Source organism: Coloeus monedula (assembly GCF_965178545.1).
Source record: "Coloeus monedula genome assembly, chromosome: 9".
In the NCBI taxonomy this organism is placed as follows: Eukaryota; Metazoa; Chordata; class Aves; order Passeriformes; family Corvidae; genus Coloeus; species Coloeus monedula.
This window is the reverse complement of record NC_138789.1, coordinates 407248-430015: the sequence shown is the minus strand read 5'-3', so window position 1 is coordinate 430015 and position 22768 is coordinate 407248. Positions and strand designations below refer to the sequence as shown.

General features: G+C 43.4%; 1 protein-coding gene across 2 annotated transcripts in view; it reads right to left on the bottom strand.

Annotated features, from left to right (window-relative positions):
* Positions 1–22768, bottom strand: part of ACBD6 (acyl-CoA binding domain containing 6) — an 81405-nt gene that overhangs the window by 53294 nt on the left and 5343 nt on the right. For both annotated transcript variants that reach the window (XR_014226630.1, XM_082286891.1), the window contains exons 2-4: positions 21049–21113; positions 20455–20551; positions 2387–2469 (exon numbers count right to left, since the gene is read on the bottom strand). Coding sequence is in view for 1 of the 2 variants with exons in the window: in XM_082286891.1 (XP_082143017.1) it covers positions 2387–2469; positions 20455–20551; positions 21049–21113 (245 nt within the window). In the remaining variant the exon portion in view is untranslated. The remainder of the gene's footprint in view (positions 1–2386; positions 2470–20454; positions 20552–21048; positions 21114–22768) is intronic.

Here is a 22768-nt window from a genome sequence, read left to right as displayed (position 1 = left end):
AGTGATCCTGTAACAAGAAAATACTTATCCTTTCAACAGGCCTGGGAAACAAACTAAAGTGGTTTGATTTCTATTCAAATTTTTGCAAGCTTGCTGTAAAGCTTCAGACGACCCACCACGGACAACTGAGGCAATAAAAGAGCCTGTGTCCCAGTTTCTTTCCTCAGATAGCAGGTTTTGAGGCAGCACACACGTACACACCGAACGGACAGCACGGGACTTGCCCAGAACTACCAATGTGTTATCAACCTTCCCTCAAGCTAATCAGTTTTCTTTCCCCTTAAAATTTTTCAGGTTCTCCCTCTACAGAAAATGCCTTATTTTTTAATGATAACATTCTCTTTTATGAAGTATTACTCAATGCTAAGCTTACGTTTTTTTAAGTAACCACTCACAGCCTCACAAAAGTCACCCTTCTCAGGTACAACTATGGAACCAATTCTTGCTCTAGACGAACTTGGACACCAAACCCAATGTTTAGAGCCACTCCTCTTCGATTTGTCTGCTTGCAGGTTTGGTACCAGAGCAATTTTGCTGTTTAAGGCTATGCTTCTATTAGCGGAATTATCATACTGGAGATGTGCCTATACTTGCATGTTTATTCCTGTTCCAGGAAGAGAATGAACGGCAGACAAAAGAACCAGGAAACCTGAAGCTGTACAACTCTGTGTGGGTAGATGATGGTGACACTTGCTCGCTCCTGTCTTGCAAGGAAGACACTGATGCCTGTGAGTCAAATGGTGCTAAGGGACTACGTGAGTTTCCACTCTGCCAGCAGAGTCAGGACACTTCCTTCAACGACCTTCAGCAGAATCACCCTATTCCAGCTGTGCAGGAGACTACACCTGCCCACAGCCTCATTTGTAAGGACAGCTGGGCTGTGCTAAACCAACAGCACCTATGTTCCTCAAGGTATGTTTGGAAGAAAAGTATTTGCAGCTGTACTCTTGGAAATAAAAACAAACACATGAAAAGATTTAGGCTGGTCAAGCCAACCAGAGCAAACTCTGTTTTTCTGTACATTATGCTGCATTTCAAACCCAAGAAAGGGCACAGGCAGTACTTGGGATAACCAAGACTCTGACAGCACTGTAGGGATGTGCTCCACCCCCAAAAGGAGAGCTTGAGCAGGATTTAAACCACAAGGTCACACCGTGAGATCACGGATGTTGGCTGAGACCTGCACTGACGGAGCAGGGACAAAAAAGGAGCTGGTGGCCAGCAGAAGTGCCATTCCTCAAACAGTGTGTTAAACCAAGGTCACACCTGAGCACCTCTGCTCAAGGTCCAGGGCAAGTCAAAGATGTGCTGGCTCTCCAGGCGAGGGAAGGAAGCTATTCCTGGCCAAGTACTCCACTGCATGCTAAAGTGGATTGCAATCCCGAGGGAAGTGCCTGCACTACTGCCAAGCACACAAGTGCCACCCTGGCTGCTCACAGCTGCTGCCTCCGCTCCTACCTGAGCTCCTTGCAAAGGGTTTGGAGCCACCTGGACAAGATTTCTTTTCCTTAGTTTGTGGCAACACGTCAAAGAAACACTGTGCTAGAGTTTTAACCCTTTAGCTAAGTGCTCAGCTGGAGACTGCATGTCCAGAAATCAGTGTTTAAATTTCCTGGATCTAAAAAGATGCAAGACATTCATTAAAAAATGGGATCATACACACATAAATGGGTGACTGCAACATGACAGCAAACACTGTCAAAAATTCAGTCTTCTCTGACTGCTCATTTTAACTAAAAATACAATGCAGTATTCTGAAAGTTCCTCCAGAAAATGATTTAGTTATTGGAGTTAATACTATACCCATGACTAGTTGTCTGGAACAGTAAAAGAATAAACCAAACAAAACCCATCCAGGTGTCCTTATTCAGTAGCTAATGTCACTTTCTACTTGCACCTTGACAGTTTTAAGTAGCAGCCACTCTAGTTCAGTAAATGCAGAGCTAGCTTTTCTTGCTGCAGAGCCTGGAAAAAAAATTAATTTGATATAAGGCACAAACTCTCCCTGAAGGCAAACATTGTCCAACACTAAAACCTTCACTGAACAGTCCCTAATGAATGTATTGGTAAAGAAATTACTGTTTGAAAAAGGCAGTGCCTGAATAGCTTCCTATTAAAAATATCCAATATTACCTTTTTTTAGCCATATAACTGAAAAATGGGAAGCCTTGCCCTTCCCCCACATCTCGTGCTAGGGAAAGGTTACTACCTGGCAATGATACAGGCAGATATTGATTTAAATGATTATGGACCTGAAAAGTTCTTTCCTGTCATTTATTATCCTGTTGTAGTTGCCACCACACTTGTGCAATATTAAAAAAAAAAGCTTAACAAAATGACATTAGAAAAACACTTTTTTTAACCGAATTCCAGCACAGATAATCACCTGATTGTTTCTTCTTGATATAATGAGCTGATGACTGGGCCTCCAAATACAGTTTTGCTTTCCTTTCCCCTCTTCTCTGTTGTCTGAAAGAAAAAGAAAAATTGGTCCAGCATCCTGACTCCCACTGTGCTCCCAACTCTCATTCCCAGCCCTGGCCCCCCAGGACCCAAAAGCTGAGCCTCTGTGAGGCAGCATAATATTCTGTTACTAGATTGCAAAGCTTGCCTTTATAAATCTATTTAATATAGATTTAAAATTAAATTTTATAATGGGCAGCATTTCCAAATGATTTACTCCCAGGAACTCTAGGATTCTGAATGATTCCCACCATAATAGAAATGAACAATTAGAATAATGATTGATCGATGCGGAGCCCCAGGCCTACCTTTTCAAAAAGCCATCCTGCAGCTTGGGATCTTCAATTGCCTGATTTTACATTGATGCCAGACCTTCAGCAGGGGTAAGTGCCTGCTGTCTGAAAGCCTGGCCCAATTAGGGGGTGCAGGGAACCAGAAACCCCAACTCTTCCATGGCATTAAGTATTCTGGTTTTCAGGTAAGCAGTCAAAATTAGTTTGCAATTTGCAGCAGCAATTCCTTGCAAAAACCTGCCCATTAATTGCAGCTTGCCACTGCCAGTGGACAGGTCTGGGGCTTTCTGTGATGGCAGAGTGTCACACCCAGGGTGAAAAACATCAGGAGCAAAGTCCCAGCCTCTCTGTAGCTGCCATACATAGAATCACAGAATCCTGGAATTATTTGGGCTGGAAGGAACCTTAAAAATCATCTAGTTCCACTCCCCTGCCATGAGCAGGGACACTTCCTACTAGACAGGGTGCTCCAAGCCCTGTCCAACCCGGCCTGGAACATTCCCAGGGATGGGGCAGCCGGAGCTGCTCCAGGCAACCTGTGCTGGGCCCTGCCCACCCTCACAGGGGAGAATGTTCTTCTGATATCTAATCTAAACCTGCTCTTTCAATCTGAAGTCCTTCTCCCTTGTCCTGTCACTCCAGCTCTTGTAAACAGTCTTGCCCCATCTTCCTTGTAGATTCCCTTCAGGTACTGGAAGGCCACAATCAGATCAGCCCGAAGCCTTCTCTTGTCCAGGCTGAACAACCCCAGTTGTCTCAGCCTTCCCGCTCAGGAAAGATGTTCCAACCCTCTGATCAACTTTGTTACACCAAAAAGCATTGCTGTCCCATCAGGATTCTACCTAGCAAGATGTTGATTTTTTCTTTTTTTAAATAAAACATACTTACATTCATCTTTCTTCCTGCTCCTTAGGTTGCTTTCGTTTTAAATCCAAGTACTGGTTCCCTCTAATGCATTTACTCTTACATTCCGCCCAGTTTGAGCCAACCAGTTCCACCTTTCAGCTCTTCTGTACCAGCCCAAAGCCATAACATTAGGTTTGCAGATATCACAGACATACTTCTGTGTAAGAGCACATGGAAAGGAAATTGGCTTTGAAGACTATTCGGTGGCAAGTCGGGTCTCTCTAATTTAGAGTAGAAGGTGACATGAAGTTCTCCTTTCTTGAAGGCAAAGGGCTTAAGAGTCTTTACAGTGCAGTGCCCCTCTTAAAAAATTATTTAGCAGGGAACCTTACTGTCCATCAATTGTTTTGTTTGCACTAATGAAATAAAATAAAATTAATTTGAGATCACCTGGAAGTGCACAGAAGAGTTATTCCTATACAGTGAAGCTATACTCACTACAAGTCTACCCTGTTTGATACTGAGGGATGATGGGCATTCAATCAGTGTCAGAAACGGCAAAAAAATCTTAATCTATAATTTTTTATCTCTTCCCAGTCTAGTTTTTGGTTGTTGCTTTTTTTCTGAGTCCGAAAAAACATTTGAAAAAATACATTTAATCTTTCTAGAGGCAGAAATTGTTAAAAAAGAAGGTTTCTAGGATTAAGTTCACCTTCTTTGAGCAACAAATGCATTTCTACCAAAGATTAATCATGTTGATTGAGTACACATAAGGTCATCAGGAAACTTGGTGATAAAGGCTTTCCCAAAAACACTCAGGCAAAAACTTCTCTGGCTTTTAATCCATATACGAGTTACTTTGTCCAAGCAGCTTTTATCTCATCTCTTTCACGCAGAAATAGGTAATTCAATATTCAATTTATGAATGTTGAAGCAAGCTTATTCCATCACAGTCCTTGATATGTAGAAGTTTATGAAGAAGGTCCAGGAAAAGATTCAGCTGTTTTCTCAGTATTTAACGTGTGCCCCTACTCTGCAAAGCCATGAAAATCATGGCTTCCCACGGAGAACCTGTACAGGCTACAAGGAACGCTCCTTCCCAAAAAGGTTAACTCTGCTGCAGCACAGATACAAACTGGTTTCTTTCCAGCTGCTCTTGACAGCCTGCCTGTCCATGAGCTCATCTGCCCACTTCCAAAATCCATGCTGCCCAGCCTGCCAGAACTTCCACGCAATATCCGAGCACAATGTACTGAACTCAGTGACACAAAAAGTGTGGCAGAAGCAGCAGCGCCTTCCAAACCACGTCACAGCTACTGTCAGCACTGACAGCAACCAGTGTTTTTACTTGTTGTTCATCCTGGCTGAAGGGATCAGTAACACACAGGTGTCCCTTTCCTTCTTAAATCTCTTGACATTTTTACAGCAGAAGAGGGCTTTTAGGGCTACCTATATGCAGATAATGACTCATGAGTTTGAAGTCACATTACCCCGCAAACCACAATGAAATTAAAAACTGACACTGCAAATTTCCTGTCTCCTCTGTTAGAAAGGCACTAATAATTAACTATGTGGCTCTCAATTAAGCCAGCTCCATCTCTTTCACTGCTAGCAGCGCTGTTCAGAAGCACTGCAGATGCACATGTAGCTAATGATAGTTAAGGAATAGCATGATCCAGGGCTTCCATAATTTGGAACCTGAATCCAAGGGAGATGACAGCAGTAGCATCCGCAGTTGGACCATGCAAGAGAGGGGCTGTAGGAAAGGCAAAATTGGTGTGGGCTCCATAAGCACAAGACATTTCTCTTAAAATACCAGTAAAAAACTGTGGGAATAAAGAGGAATTTGTGACAGCACGTGAAGACACCTTGGAGGATTGCACTTGTGTGCCAAAGCACAGGCAGTGGCATGTAAGAAATAGGGGAAAAGACAAGAGAGAAGTGTAAGACATGCCTTAAACAGCAAAATTTCCCATGTTTTCCCCTTGCCCACTGATTCTTGGTGGCTGGTGAACAATTAAGGCTGATGTCGAAGTCACTGTTCCTGTGACAGTTAACTTTGGTGGGCGGATCTGGCTGACCAAAGCCAGCATCAATCACGGGCAAGTCTGGGCTTCAGTATGCAGCAAACGTACTCTTGAAGAGACATCTTCAACTCCCCTGACTCCAGAAGGGCTCAGGGACTGGCGCAGGGAACTCCACTAAGCCCAGAACCATCCCTCTCAAATGTCACCAGGAATGCCAGGAGAAAAGCCGCACTCCTCCTGGAACAGACAGTAGAGCGTCCTCATCCCTGCCTCGGTGTGCTGGATTTGTCAATAAAAGCCCAGCTCGATCCAAGGGACAATTGCATCCCGGCTGGCTGTCACTGGCAATGCTGCTCCAGGCAGCCTCAAAGCCTGACAACCACTTTTGGAACAAAATGGAAATACAGGGACTAATATTTGCTAACATCATTAATTCTTTTTTCCTTCCCCACTCCCCCTTCTTCCTTTATCCACCATGTCAAGATGTATACTTTTAAATTGTTGTCAGCCATAAAACAGACGTCGTGTCACAGTTCAGAGGTTAACATATAATGACAGACACATTAAAAACCCTGTCCAATGCCTCACTGAAAATTTCAGCTCCATCTTCTCTTCAACAAGACAGTGGCTCAAACTCACTTATAAGCTTTAACAACATTAAAGCCTAATCATGATTGAAAAATAAAGGAGAAAGAGAAGATGGTTTTATCATACTAAGCATTATGGAAATGCAAAACAATTAGAGACAAACATTTTCTTTGTGAGGGTTTTGTCATAAAACTCTCCCATAATCACAACATGATCTATTTCTCCTTTGGCATTTTTGGGGAGCAGGATGAAAATTATCATCTAAGAGGAGGAGCAGTAGTTTCCTAAAGGGGGCTGGTTTGGTGAATCACTCTCTTGCTATATCCCTGAAGACAGGACAGGGATGGTTTATTTTTCATTTCCACACCCAAGCTTTGTTCCGATCTACACAAAACAGGCTACAACACATTTAACAAGATGGCAAATTCATGGGTCCTTCCAATGACCCAAGCTCAAGAGCCAGAAGTAGCTATAGAGATGCAAATGAACTCACTCTCAGTAATTAGCTGGGATGGAATGGGACACAGCTATTTACATGCAGGGCAAGGGACACCCAAGTCTGATGGAAGGAAGAGAAGTCCTACAGAAATACTACAAAACAGCAGGAACAGCACAAGTTTCAGAAAAACTTTTTTAAAAAGTGGAATACCATAACTTCGAGTTAACAGAAGAATGAGATCCCAGGCATGGGTTGAATGTAGGGCATCCCAGTTTTATCCAGAGCAATATGGGAACTCTGCCTGGCTGGTTTTGCATGCCTAGACACCCAGCAAATGCAACAACAGCTGGTGGCAAGGCACGTGGCTGCGTTGCACTGCACATCTATCATCCCCCCAATTCCCTCACATCTCGCTCTGGCTTTTCTCCACGCCCAAAACCTTAAATAACTTCTCATAAATGCATATTAAGAGAAAGCCATCAGCAAAAAAGGGCCATCTCATCAAAATACTTATCTTCAAAGTTACCCTGGCTAATGCCTTAAAATGGTCAAGACTGAGGTTTTTCATCATCATGCACCTTGGAAACAGAAAAGTGAGACAACTTAAATGACAGTGATGCATCAGGATCTCACACCTGAGCCACCACACCACATGGAAGAAGTTTGCACTGCTGATTGTATTATTTTCCTCTTCCTCCGAGCCTGATGCAGCTCGAGTCAGAGTAGCAGCTGTATCCAGCTTCGTGGGATAGACAAGGAACATTCCTAACAAAATGTCTCCAGTCAAAGCTTCTCAAGCGTTTCCGCAGCAGCAAACACACAGTGCAGGTTCCAGTCTGCATTTGTGCTGCACCATTCACCTTCCTCCAGCTCACCTGTTCCTCCAGTGCAGATGTCAGCCTGGCACATTCCCCGGCTTTCCTGCATGGCCAGGCACAGAACCCAGCCCTGGGCACAGGGACAGCAAGGGGCACACACAGCAGCAGGCCAGTGGAACACCCTCCTTGGCAGGAACATGGCAGCCTCCAGCAGCCACCCAAATCTGTCATGGCCTTTCAAGGTGCTGCAGGGCTTTGAAGTGCAACCAAGGGTCCTGAGCCACCAGGCCTGGAGGAGCTGCAGTTGCTGGATGCTCACAGAAATCTGCTTGGCAGGGGTAGGAGAAACCCTGGCCCATGTCCCAGCTCCCCGAACCACACCTGGGAGGTGTAGCAACTCCAGTCTGTTGTTATGGCAGGACAGGTGACGTGCTGGAACCCTGGCAGGCTCACAGGAAGGTACCAGCAAATCCCTGACATGTGCTGATTGAATTGTAATTAAGCTGGTATAGTCTCAGGCGAGAAATTTTACAGAAGACACTTCAGGCACAAGAGCAGACCTGCTCTGCTGGCCACCATGTTCCCCTAATGCTCTGGATTAACATTTCTCTATTTGAGGAGTAAGGATTATTAGGGAGACAACAAGAAAATGTAAACTCTCCTAAAGTTTCCGACACTCAACCCCCTCCTCTCCCTGTGTGCCACGGCCTGGCCATCCCCCTGGGAGGGGAACTTGGGCAGACACTAATTGTATTTGACAGCAGCAATTACACACAAGGCTGGAGATTAGAAGCTCGTTAATTGTGTGTGCCATAATTGCTGCCGTCTTTTCCTTTGCTAGTTAAGGCCCGTGCCAAGGGGAGGAGGGTGCTCTCCGCCCCAAACGCAGGTGGTCCGAAGATGAGAGCCCTCGGACAGGGAGGAGATGTCCCCTGTCCCCCCACGCCGCGGGAGGCTCTGACCCCGCAACAATGCGGGAGGGTCCTCCGGCAGTGCGGCTAATGAAGCGTGAAATGAGGACAAACAATGCTCTCTTCCAAAGGTATTTTCCACCTGTATCCTTCTGACTTTACAGCTCGGCTGAACTTCACACTACCTGCAGCGGGAGGGAAGGCAAATATTAACCCTTTGGAGGTGATGCTACTACAGGAAATACATCTTTACCCACTTATAAAATGAGGCATTGTTTTACACTGTTTGAATTCATCAAATGCTTCCTTCCCGACTAAGATACGAGCTCGGCATTTCTCAGCGCTCTTTACTGACCGCTGTAAGGCAGTAACACCCAAAGAAGATACAAATCCCTCCTGGCTGAGGGCAGCCTTCCCTTACACTGCTGCAAAGCCACCTTTCACAGAAGGCTGCCGTACCCTCCACACCAGCCCTATTAACGACTGCCATAAACAGACTATTTTAATATTCCTCTCCCAACGATCCTTCTTGGCTCCCAGCAGCAGCTCGGCCGGAGCACGCACATGACTCAGCACCTGGAGCCTTTTCAAGAGCCCACTGAAGCTCTGTACAATCCGAGCAAACTGCCCATGAGAAATGGCAGCACACTGCAGGATAACCCGGGGTTGAGGTGGGTGTTTTGTTTTGCACATTGAAGGGTCAGTTTAGTTAATATTCCAATAATGGCTATGTTTAAAAAAAAAAAAAAAAATCTGGTTCTTTTAAGTCTCATCACAGAATTTCCTTTTAAAAAACACAGTCTAAAACAGGGAAAACATTTTCCAGATTACAGTCAAAAAATAAAAACAAACATACTATAAGTAATGACATAGTTAAACAGTGCTGTGATCTAAAGCAAAGCCTTGCAGATGACTCATTTAACTATAATGACTTAATTAATAACTGCACCATGATCACAGTTGGAAATTAGTAGTAAAGACAGTCAGGGGAAGGGAAATAAATATAAAATGCAAAACATAATTTTGAGCAAGTTTTATGCTTACTAGGAGCTGTGATTCCACAACTCACTGTACACATTCTAGCATACGCATGGAAGGAAATACTGTGCTCAATAAAAAACCCTAATGCAGTGGCTTCCCACAGTTTTTGGTTTGTGGAGCACCTTTTTAAAAGGCAAAGCAGGCATGGAGGTGGCAAACGTAAGACCACTGGCAGGCTCCTTTCCTCACTCTCTTTTCATGGACTCTGCCAAAACTTGCAGAATCCCAGTGCCTGCAGACCAAAGTGTGAAGTGGGTGGCATTGTTCGGACCCTTCCAGTGTGATGGAAACCAGGCTTCCTGGTTAGTCCTGGAGCAATCAATCCCTTCAGTCACATCTCCTGTATGAAACTCCATCAGTGCCCAAGCAGAGGGAACCAAGCTACGGACACAAACACAGCCTGTACTGTTGTGGGGGCTTTGTCAACCGAATACAAGATATTTATTTAGATTTACACAGACATTCGTAGGAGGAAGAAATATATTCTGAGCCAGGCTGGAAATACCGAACAACTCCATGGCTTGGGATGAAACAGGTGCTCTGAAGCCTGAAAACTGAAGGCAACCCTCACTTTTGGTAAATAAAGGATGTCAGCAGCCATCCTCTGCTTTCTGGAGTGACACTGGGCCAGACCATGCTGCAGTGGCCAATGTCCCCACTGGCAAAAGGAACAGCTCCGAGGCTGCTTGAGCAGTGCCATGGACATTTGTTTCCCCCAACATCTCGGCTGTGAAGGCAGAGGGTGGATTTATGAGGTCTGCGGGCACAGAAACGGCAGAATGAAGAGATCTTTGCTGGTCCCCATCCCCACAGACTCGGGCACGGGAAGGATCAGAGCATCCAAGCAGGAACAAGAAGGTTTCCAATAACCCTTGGCAGGCTCAGCCAGAGGGATGCAGGATCTGGATGTGGCTGCCTGGAGCAGCCTTTAGTGCTGAGCACTGATGCTGTGCCTGAGCCTTTCCCTGCCTTTGTGCTGGTTAGTTCAGCTCCAAGTACCTACAGGATGCTCCGGAGACATTTGAGGAGTGCCACCCTTCCTTACAATAGGAGTAATTTGGTACAACAGTGTCCAAAGATCCAAGTAGGAAACAATCCCTGCTCTTTTAAAGGAAAGCTTTTTCCAATCTAAGAGACAAACAGCATTGACACGACTTTAACCAATGTGTTAGTTAACATCCAAACAAAATCTTAATCTCCAGTAATTACACTCAATACTTCCTTGACACTTCCTGTAAAGAGCAAGCTAAACATAACCACTTAACCTTTTTCTAACTCAAAAAGCAGTATTTTCACTAAAGAACCAGCTTAATTATGCTATAGCTTATGTTATACACAAAACACAGCTATTTTCTGCTAACCAAAAGCATACTCTATTTTTAATTAACACACTCTCTCTTTTACGCCAGCCTTTGCACTGCCATGTGAAGCAGCAGGGTACACAGCCCCTTCCTGCAACTGAATACTTTAAGTAAATGTCTACAGCTACACACCTAAACATTAATGTATTACATATTATTCCACAGTAAGATAAACCTGCAATTTCCACCCAAGTTCCTGATTTTTTAAGAGCCTCTGACACAACAAGTTGAGAGTCCTGCAACAGCTTCAATTACCTGCAAAAATCTGTTTGTTTTTTTTTTTTTAAATTAGAGGTTGAGCCCTTCCCCACTTAAAGCAGTCAAGCTGCCAGCCCAGCCTGGTGGGTTGCTGGCCAAAACAGGGGCAAGAGGGCCAAAACAGGGGAGAGGCTGACACAGCTCCCGAGTGAGCAGCAGAGCAAGGCAAAGCCCCCCCTCCTGGAATGTCCACCAAGTGCCACAAGCAGAGGAGTCAGTCCCTGCTCCTCCCACCCTCACCCACCACCTCACTCGACTGTCCTGCGAGACCTGACTTGGGTGCACCCAAGGCTCTTCCATGTTTCTGGGCACTCTGGGAAAATATTGGGATCCATGGATGTCAGGAAGGCTCTCTCCTGCCCGGGAAGTGACCTGGGCAGCAGGAATCATCATAGGATGGTTTAGGTTGGAAAGGATCTTAAAGGTCACCTAGTTCCACCCTCAGCTAAAACCAAGCAGAGAAAGCAGATCTTGCCCTCCTGGTCCTCCCCACCTCACCTTGCAATTTCCTATTTATTTTTCCTCTCCTTCCAAACCTCCTGTTACACCAGAGGCCCTACTCTCTGCCTCAGGCTCCTGAGGACTCACCTGCCCTGTCCCTACAGCCCACGGCAGCATCCTGCTTGGCTCAACACCTCTCTCCTCTGCCAGCCCATCCTGCAGCTTTCTCAGCCCCCAGTTTGGTCATGTCAGCACTACCAATTTGTACCAATTTGGACCAATTTTGGACCAATTTGTTTTAGCCAGAGGACTTTCAGGACAGGAATGAACCTCACAGGAAAGTTTTGATTGCTGGTGGAGTCACTTCTCATGTAACAACACTGCTCTTTCCCGCTTCCAGCCTCACAAAGCTACTTCACAAAAACAAGCTTTTCAACGTTTTTGTCATTCACATTTTTGTTGCTGAGGAGCAGCAGCATTGCTGCTAAAATCTGCAACAAATGGAAACTGCACTTGGCATTTAAACCCCTTCCTTGCCTTGCCAGAAACTGCCACCTCAAGGCAGAAATGACAGAGAGCACCTCTGGTTGCATCTCAGTCATTTCAGCCTGTGGTCTGAAGTTTTAACAAATTCAGTTAAGTTATCTCAGTTTAAGCCAAGATCTCGGGCCCTCCCTGGAAATATCAGCATTTAACCATTTTCTGTCAACTCAGCCACAGAAGCAACAACCTTTTGCAGAGGATCTGCAGCAACTTACACCTGATCTGGTGATCAGGTCCTTCCCTGATCCTGAGATCCTTTCTCAGCTAGGAGAGCAATTGCCCAAGTGAAGTTTTAAGATCCCAGAGCTCAGCTGCATCCCGTGCTTCCAATCCCACAGCCGTGGGATCACAGAAGAACTAGGTGCTGTGGGACTGCAGCCAGACAGCAGAACCTGTTACTTCTAGACAATGATTACAGGGAAAAGAAAAAAGCAACAAATTCCCTGCTGCACAGAAAGTTACACAGTAAAGTGCTTTGTCTCACTCTGTTACATCTTGTCATCACTGTATGCCAGTAGTCTGAGATTATATATATATGTAAATTTACTTGCTCTTTTTCCAATTGCCTCTGGTGTATCTGGCTAGCATGCAGCGTCTCCATCCACCTGCAGGCCAGGAATCATGATGCTGGGATGCCACACACATCACTTTGCTGCAGCAGCACGCTCAGCAAGGCAGAGCAATGCCTCTAATTATTCCTTTTTTCTGAATACATTCCAAACAGTAGATATTTCTGTAATCAGCGTAAGATGATGAAAATTAATTCAGTGGTGTATTCAAAAGGAAAAATATTTAAATATTAAATATTTAACCCAAATCACTGCATTGGTAACCAAAAAATGGTGATGCCCCCAATTCCTTGGTTGGAATTCTCAAAACCCACTACTGTTCCCTTCAAGTAGCTGCACACTAACAGCACACTAACAACAGTGCATTGAAACTGCTGGATCTGAGCTGGAAAAATAAGGACTAGCATCTCTACAAGCCAAAGTCAGCCCACTGGAGGGCTAGTGAGATTGCATATTTAACATACAGTATGTTTTCAGCAAGAACAGGCAGCTTAAAAGGAGGGAGAGAGAAGGCATAAACCTTGTCATAATAATTCTCTACTTTGATAAAGCTTAGGGGCATAGAAATGTGGGCAACCTCTGCACAGGATTCCAGTGCAGCCTTCAATCCATGACTGCATCGCTGGTTTGCTTCCTAGACTTCAGTCTCTCTGAAATACAGACTTGCAGCTTGGCACTGTTGTATTTCAATCAATCGCTTGGTCGAGGATCAGAATGTCATAAATAAAAGAAGCTGAGACCATAAATTTCTGCAGAGATGTAAAATCAAAGAGAACAATCCAACAGACTCCCAGGGGGTGGGAGGCTGACACATATTCCAGCTGTTTATATTTCTACTGTGAGTTGCTTGTTCATTTTAACTTCTTCACTTCTGCACAGCTTGCCAGAGCCACAATTCCAAACAACTGAAAATCTCACTGGGGGTCTGGCATTTTGTTTTGTGCTCTACAATAAAAGACTGCAGGAAAGAAAAAGCCCTGTGATTTATCAAACTTGTCCACAGACAAAATGCCAGCCCCACCAGCACAGCACCCCAGTGGCTGGCAGGTGAGTTACTTGCTAGAACATGTTACTTGCTAGATTACACGTGCAAAGGCAGGGACAGAAAGGCAGCAAATCACCTATGGACAGCTTTGTTTGTGAGTAGGATCTATATCAAGGACTTAAAGCATCAGCACATACTCCTCACGAGAAGATACAGCAAAGCAACACTACCCACCTTTACTGCAGAAGAATGGGGAAATTTAGTTCATGTTTGTAGTGCAGCATTTTAGTTTCTGACACAACAGGAGCTCCAAAACATCCCCTTGCTAATAAGAAAAATTGGTTCTGAAAGCATGCTCCAGAAGCAAAGCACTTAAGGTCTAACTTGTGCAGACAATAAAGTGCCATTTTTCCACCTTGGATAAAACAAGGTGGGCTGCTCCACCTGTAGTCTCACAAGTAGGAGTGAAGAGTCCACCAACTGCAAGGTTTTGTGAGCCATGCACAGCAAAGAACTGCCTCCCACAGGAAGGCTGCATCCCCCACTAACTCCACTTGCATGCCAGAGATTGTCCATCATACGGCTGGCAAAAGGCAGCAGGGCAGGGCAGAAGAATCCCTCTGTGTGCTAAGATCTAACCCATCTCAGGATATAAAACCCCTCAAAACTATTACATACCCCAGTGTGGTTCACAAAAAACCGACTCAGCAGTTTGTCTAAAACAGGAGGACATTGTAGTCTTACACGCCCCAAAGCCAGAAGCCTGGAGTGTAGCAATTTTCTGGTTTTAATCTTAATTTCTAGTGCTTCATTTTCTGCTAGAAGAATAATAATTAAAAAAAAATAATACAGGCTTGATGGTTTGGCTTTGTTCCATTTTGTTTTCAAAGGGGAAGAGTTTGATTAGAGTTTACACATTGTTTCAGTGATAGGCTTCTTCCAACATGGTCACCACTGAAATAAGAGCTTCCAAAAACGTAGAGCAAACAGTGATGTTTGTTTCCTACATTTTGTAAGAATTATTATTATTATTATTGTAAAAAAAAAACCAAGCAAAAAGTCAGATATGAAATTCCCTAAGGATGAAGTGCCACAGCAGGATCTACACAAAGAAATGTGCAGAGCAAAGCCCCTGCAGCACTGTTGCACAGCTCCTCTTCGCAGTGTGCTGCATTAGCACAGCCCAGGACAGCAAGCTTTAGGGAGCACAGCCATAATTTGATTAGTGCCCATTTTACACGATGCAATTAAATTGCTTTTATACTACAAAAGAAATAAAGTCGCTATTTTTCAAAGTTTTTGACCTCGCAGCACAGCAAGCCATAAATTGAGATATTTCCCCAAATGAAGCAGGTATGTGAGCTCACTGCTGCTGGTGATGGGCAGAGAGAGACCCAAACAGGTCTCTTCCCATCCCCCTTGTAATCCTGCCCACACCACTCTGCTGCTCTTTCCCAACCACAAACAGTGGCTGCTGGGCCAGATTATCAAGGGAGACATCTGTTTGACTGATAGACAAAACAGGAAAACACCATGGGTGCACTCATTTTATTTACAGACAACAGTTTTTCTAATGCATTTCTTAATTTCCAGAAGAAGTTCCACTGGCCTGCAGAACTAACCAAGAAATCCACAGATTTCAGCCTGAAACTGCATCTACCAGCCACTAATCTAATTCTTAGAAGTTGACCAGACATAAAACCTGTAAGCTGCAAAAGATCAAAGCTTCTTGTTCCAGATATCAACAGGACAGACTTGAGCAATGAGTCCAAATTTAAGAAAAATTCCGAGTTTTGATTTCCAAATTTTTTTTTTTAATGCCATTGGAAACACAGTTTGTATTTGAGTCATTACAGAAATGTTGAAGTTCCCTTGGAGGTCCTACGTTACAGAGGTTCTAAGTTGCCTGGGAGATCTTACTTAAATACAAGAGGCTCATCAATTTAAATCAATTCTTAAAACAATTCAGTTAACACCTACTGCAACCTGCCAAAAGCACACACACAAACTCAGCACCGCTGCAAATCTGGGAATTGTTTCTTCCTGCTTTTCACTGTATCCCTGAATTGAAAATTCTCTTTTCCACATTTTAGTTTCAACTTGCTGATTGCATATGAATGTGACAGAGAAAGGTTATTTCACCAGAAGGCACAAGGGATGGAGCCCAGCCCTGGGCACAGGGTACCTGGCCACCCACCTTATCAAATATTGCCCCCTGCAGTACTTCCTGCAAAAACACCCAATGGACAAATCCATTTGTTTTATTCCCGCAGGTTTTCCAGCTTACTGGACTGCTCCAAGCCTGCAGCAATTGTGCATTTGCTATTTTATTCACTCTGACGTTTTTCTCTGTTTCATGAGACTCTGTTCCCCAAGGGTCCTCTGCTGGCATGACCTGGTGCTCCCACACCAACCCAACAAAGGAGGGATTTTAGTCCCATTCACACTTGGGCCAGAGTACAGAGAAATAAATCCTCCCCTACTCAAACAAGGCACAGAATAGTATTTAAAAAAACCACAGGCAGCTTTCTCCCCTGTAAACATCAGAACATCACACCTTTAAGAGCCTAAGAAGATGTTTGGTGAATGCCTATTTTCTTTGAGGTGGAGCTCTCTTTCCCACTTTGCGTTAGAGAGAAGCCTCTGCTCTTTAGTTTTCTGATCTCCAACTTTCCTCACTGCACAGCAGGAACCTTACTAACGACATTAGTGGTGAAGTTGAGTCAAACAAGTTAAAACGCCAACTTTTTAAACTTTGATATATAAATAGAAAATAATTAAGTCCTCCTGTGTGTTTCAGCACTCAAAGCAAATAGGAAGAGGCCTCTAAGTGTTTGGGAAAGGATGCCACTGAAGTTAGTAGTGACAAGGTGTTCAGACTGGAACTGGTAAATGCGCAATATAAGAAATAGGAAAAGGAAATATTTAGAACCGAGTGATGCCAAAATTGCAATCAGCAAATGGAAGGCTAAATGTGCTGAGCAAATCTGGATGCTTTTTTTATTATTTATTTTTATTGTTTGAGCTGTGCCATATAACCATCTCGTTACAAGAAGGGATCAATAACAGCTCCCGGCCACCCTGCTGCGGTGCCGTGTCACACCTCCACCCACGGCCCCTGCGACACGATTTCGCTGGAAGGGACGTGTTTGACGCTGCTGAGAAGAGAAGTGCTGGCCTGCTTCTGCCTCTTTGGGTTTGAAAAATCTGGGTGCCTGAAGCCAGTGGGGATTTGTGCCATCCAATTCACAGGAGAGATGAGAATTTCGGTGTGTGGGGAAATGGAATGGAAACACAGCCACTATGACTCTCAAAACCTGCAAGCACTGAAGTGCCCAATTACGCAGCTATGTACCTGAGAACAAAGTTACTGCACGAAGATGCCAGACACCCAGCTCGTGAAGGTGATACTCCCCAGCCCCCTGGGCCCACCACTGAAGCTGCAGGACAGCACCACGGCAGGTGGCTGGCAGGGAGGGCAGGTGAGTGTCAGCACCACGCTCACACCAGCCAAAGCCACCAAAAGCATCTGTCATTTGCTGCCAGTAAAGCAGGAAGAGGACAGGTGAACATGGGAGAAGAGAAGCAGCCGGGACATATCTTCCTTTGTAAAGGACCTGAAGCAGTGGGAGGTGTTGACGGCATGAAATGTTTCTGTTTAAGGCTGGAGAATGCAAAAGAATGGCTTCATAAATTATTCTCTGTTCTGGAGGAAGAGTGAATAGACTTGAAGGACAGGTGATGTCTCTGAAATATGCAAATAGAGCTGAGCTGGTCCAAGCAATTACCTTTCCACTGCCTGGAACTTCAGACTGAAAGGAATGACTCACAAGAAACAAAAGATGTGCTAAAAAGTAGAAGATGACAAAGGAAGACTGCATCAAGAGGAGAATGGAGAGAGCATGGAAAGGAATATTCCTGACCTCCTACTAACAGCTGTTCTTGGGAAAAGGAACAAAACAACCCACAACACACGGCAAGATCAGGCCAACACAGAGGGGCTGAATTGCAAAACATCCTGAAAGGCAATTGTGATTATTGGTTCTAGACAAACACAGCCATGAGATTCCCGTGGCTTCATGGATGTAAAGACAACGGACCTCACCTCAAATATCCTCCAGGTTACCTGTTATTTTTAAAGATTTTCCAGCAAATAAAATGGCTGAAAATAAGTGCAGTGTGATCATTTCTTTCCAGATTTTAGACAAAGCTCTGAGAGAGAAGATTAGGCAGGACTGTGAGACAACCTGCGGGCAGCAAGGGTGAAAAAGAAATTAAACTACACTGGAAACAGCCAAGCAGATACTGTCAAAAACGTCACACAAACTTCAGAGGGCACAGAACAGCTGCTGCCTCTCCACATTCAGCTGTCTCCTAATGAAGTGTGGGTAGTCCAAACTCAGTGCAGAACAGGAAGCAGCAGGTGAGATTTTGGCTGCTATTAGAGTCCTCATTGCTTCTGGACACAAAGTCAGGGCAGTCCTACTGCATCAGAACTCTTTTATGTTGGTCTTTTTTTTCTCCATCCAGAACAAAGATACTAAATTAAAGCAAGTACAGTCTGATGCTGAAAATGTACTAATAAAGAAACTGCAATACGAAAGAATGAACCAATGGAGAAACAAGAAAAAGGAATGAAGAAGTGGATCTATTTGGACTGCACAAGAAATACTGCATTTAGTTCCATTCTATTTACTAACAAAAGTACTGATAGCCTGAAGACTGCAGAACAGCAGCAAATCTGCTAAGGGAAAAATGAACCTATGAAAAAAATAAGCAGTTTTTAAACTTAAAATTTTGCATATTTAATACTAAAGGATCAGGACAATAAAGCCCTTTTGGAAATATATGAAACAGGAGACTGAGGAGGATGTTAAATAACACAAAAGAACAACTTTAATGGATGAGATGAACTGTTGAAGAAAAAGAAATTTGGGAACACTGAGAAAACTTTAAAATAGCAAAATTCATGAGGACACACTATAAGAAATTGTACACCTTTGTACTGTAATTACTGTGTATTATTCATAATGATGTGAAAGCCAAACTTTTTGAATTTGTAACATGCACTTTATACTGCTTTTAACCAGACACTTGGAGTACTTCATTCACGATCTACGGAACATAAGAAAAATCTGAAGTAACCCAGCAGATGAGCATGTAAAGGAGACACAATGACAGTGATGAAGCACCTTGTAATGTAGCCACAGCTCTTTCCTATAAATCCAATTTGAAACCTGAAGACTAAAGTAGCTATTTTATCTCCATCCCTTGACACATGCATCTCCATCATTTTAAAGAACAGAGCTCCCTCTCGTGGCTCCAGAACGTGGATTTGGTGGGGAGAAGGAAAAACTGGAGAGCAGCATGAGATGTAACAGAGAGGACTCCTGACAGCATTTTGGTCCTATAAAAGTGGAATTACAAGGATGCCATAGTAAGAAGGACAGGTGAATTCTTGTGAAGAAAGCAATGCCACCTCTACTTCAATGCTAACTTTTAAATCACATTTTCTGCTAAGGTGACCTCCTAGATTTAGGGGAAGAGGGGAGGAACAGTGCTGCCAACCTTTCTTTGTTTGCCATTTGGGTTCTTTGAAATATTTGTTTTGTAAAAACGGACAGATTACTCCTCTTTCCTGGGTGACAGCTGTGTAACCTGAAGCTCATTACTGTGACAGTTAAGTATTTCTCTGAGGCAAGAAATAGAAGGGAATACCCAGAAAGCTAAGCCTGTCACCATGCTGAGAAGTTTCTTCAGGAAAGCACTGGGTATTTTTTTTGAATATTTTTTTCCATTTTTAAATTACTATTAATGTGTTTCACTTGACACTTTCTTCATTCAGGGTTATACATGGATTTTTTACAAATTACTTTATTTCTATATGAGAATTTTAGATTAGACCAGAATTTACCCAGCAAGCAGCCAGCTTTGGCTAACTGCACAGCACATTAAAATATATTCTCCAAGGGCATTAAAAAGGGCTTTTTCTAAGTGACAATGTTTCTTTGCTGCAAGAACACTATCAGTGGCATGAAATATGTAAAAAAAATTAACCTTAAGTCTCAAGAACAGCATCAGAAGACAACTCAGAATCAAATTCTTGATTCATAAGATTGTGCCCACAAAATTTTGCTTCCAAAGCACAGGAGCATAGAAGAACAAATTTCCTACCTTGAGAAGAAATTACCATGCCTTCAGCATTTTACTATTAGTGAAATAACTCTACTCTATTTCCAAAGGCTATACTTTTTCTAAAGACCAATCCTTTTTAAAAATTGTATAAAAATCAGTCTACAAACAGGAGATATCCTTAAGGATTCAATCAAGTAATAAACCTGGTAGATGAAAGATTAATTAAAATGACAGTACAGTCTCCCTATAACACACAGATACAGACTTGTTATGTTGGAGTACCTAATCATAATCAGATTTGGTAATTTCCTGCATCGAAACAAAAAGGAAACATTTTTAGAATTGATCATTCAGTTCATGTCACTTTCATGGAGATTGCTTTCTATTGATCAACACTTAAATAGTAGTTGAAAAGAGAAGGATGAGAAAAGGATAAAAAGTATCTTTACATGCTAAATACAGCATGAACCAATAAGAGCAAAATAAATTAGATCACTACAGCCAAACCAACCCTGTGCATGCGCTCACTGTAATGAAGATCATTATGAATGAAAGAGATGGTTCTTCATGCTTCAGTCACAACAAAAGGAGAGTTTTAAAAATTAATTTAGACTTTAATCTGCTCAAAATGAAGTTCACCATGCAGCAATTAAAGCCTGTGAGAAGCTGAACCATTGTCAGCTTTACAAAGACAACCTCTGGTTTGTTTTCCGAACAATATTTCCACATTTCCTACCTGCGGATTCCAGCTGGGGTCGAGTTTTTTCACTGCAGCAACGTATTCCTGCATAGCCTGGTGAGGGCTGGTATCTCCCAGGGCTTTCCAAGCCTCCCTAGGAGCAACAGCAAAACATCAGTGAGCCCCTTGGAGACAGCACAAGGTGTTTTTATAGAGACATCAGTGGAACACACTGAACAGATTCATCAAAATCCTTTCAGGGCATGCAAAGCCATCTTTCATTGGGCTTGAAACAGTCAACTTTTCTCTGAGGCCATGAATGGCCACTGTCAGTGCAGCTCTGTTGTGAAAGGATCTTTCAGGGGATCCTGATCCAGGCTGGGACACAGTTTGTGTTCACAGAGCTCCAGCTTTTTTGTTGTGTGCAGGCCAGTTCTGGATGAAGACAGTAAATACAGGAGTCTGGTATTTCACATCTGTATCAGGCACAGCAGCAAACGTTTCCCTGTTAAACAAAGGATTTTAAAGCCACTTCAGTGGCAGACTCTCCAAGCTGACATCCCCTAGGTCCATAATCTGTCAACAGATAAAACAAGATGCAACAAAAAGTAGAGCCAGAAATTTCTAGAAATGACAAGGATTTCCACTTACCATTTCTGCTTTCCCTCAAAATCAAAGAAGCTTGGCTTGGGGGTATTACAGGTTCCAAGTTTCACCTAAAGGAAAGAAATTTCCTTCTGTCAGAACAAAACAAAGGGGACTTGCACAAGGAAAATTCTGTGTTCTGATGGTTTCAGGGTAACCGTGTCATGAGGCCAGAAGAAAGGTTTTTTTGGGAAACAACTTCGTCAACCCCATCCTACCCCTACTTTAGCACCTCTGCATCCCTGGGTGCTCTTTGCATGATGCAAGGGAAGCAATTTTGTTATGCAGCTCATTTCTTTTGCATGCATTACCCACAGGGACAACCAGCAAGTGATTTCTCACTAATGTTATGTTTATTACCCAGCCAAATGCCTCATCCCCCACCAGTATAAAGAAAAATTCTGTTGATTAGGGTTTCTACAGAGATGATTATTCATTAAGGCTGAAATTCACCTGCTTCCACACAAAGCTCGAGCAAACAGACTTTGCTTAATTATTTTCAAGGTCCTCTGGAAGGCAAGGGGACAAACCCAGAGCAAAGGAATGCCAGGCAGCTCCTGGATCTGCTCCGAGGCACCTGGCTGCATGGGAGCCCTGCCTGAGAGACAAGTCTCAAGGCCTGAGGGCCAGAGATGAACCAATCTGTCAGAAACAAGGCAGAAATTAAAATGTGGGGGGTGAAAATAAAAAACACAAGGAAGAAAGGGAACGAGCCAGAACCCAGGGACAGATATATGGAAAAAGTGTCATAGCCAGTGAAAAATGGACTTGGTGCCAGTGGGATCCAGGCAGTTTCCCACGTATAAAATTTTTTTAACACAAGGATGATGGGTGGAAGACTAGAAGCCAGAGCTGAACCACGGCTCCAAATGCAGCAGCCCCTGGGAAGCAGTTACCACACCCAGTCCCCATAGGAGAGGGCACAGCACAGAGGGGACCCCAGGAAGGGAACACAGGCACATCCTGGAGGTGGGCAAAGGCTGCTGGATGTTTTGTTAGCCAAGCAAAACCAAACTGCATTCAGCAATGTTTTATGAAATATGCTCAAGTGTTCAGGCAGGTGAAGTGCTTAAATCAACTAACAATTCTTCACCTTAACAGGGTGGGGATTTTATGCTGAGGATAGAATCATTAATCAGGCTTTAAGGAGAGCATGCTCATGCTGAGAGATATTTATTAGTTACACTATGTTTTCATTTAAAGTGTTAGAGGATATGAGTGACTGTAACTGAAATTAATTTTCTCTATATCTGACTGTCTCCCAGTGAGCAATTCATCCAAATTAGAACATCTTAGCTGGCCTTTAAAACAACATATTGCATTTCATGGAGAAATAGAATAGGCTAGCAACAGTTAAGTTCTATAAATCAATCACAACCCATGTAGTCTAAATGTTCTACTATGCTCTGAGGTGGATTGGACCACTTGTTTCAAAAAGCAAAACAAACAGGGGAATAAAATGCAAATTCATTATCTCTATGGAAAACGCCTGCTTGGCAATTCTTTAGTTCAACAACCAAGCTGCAAAAATTGGCCAAGATAGATAAAAAAAAAAAAATCTGCTTTAATATTAATTTTCCACTACCATCATCAAAACACGCCAGCAGTTTCCTCTCTGGAGATTTGGCACTCAAAGGCTGTTCTAGCATTGGGGAAGACTGTTAGTAACATCGATAGTAATACAAATCAAGGAACAGTAGTTAAATTTCATCCATCAAGAGGGGGA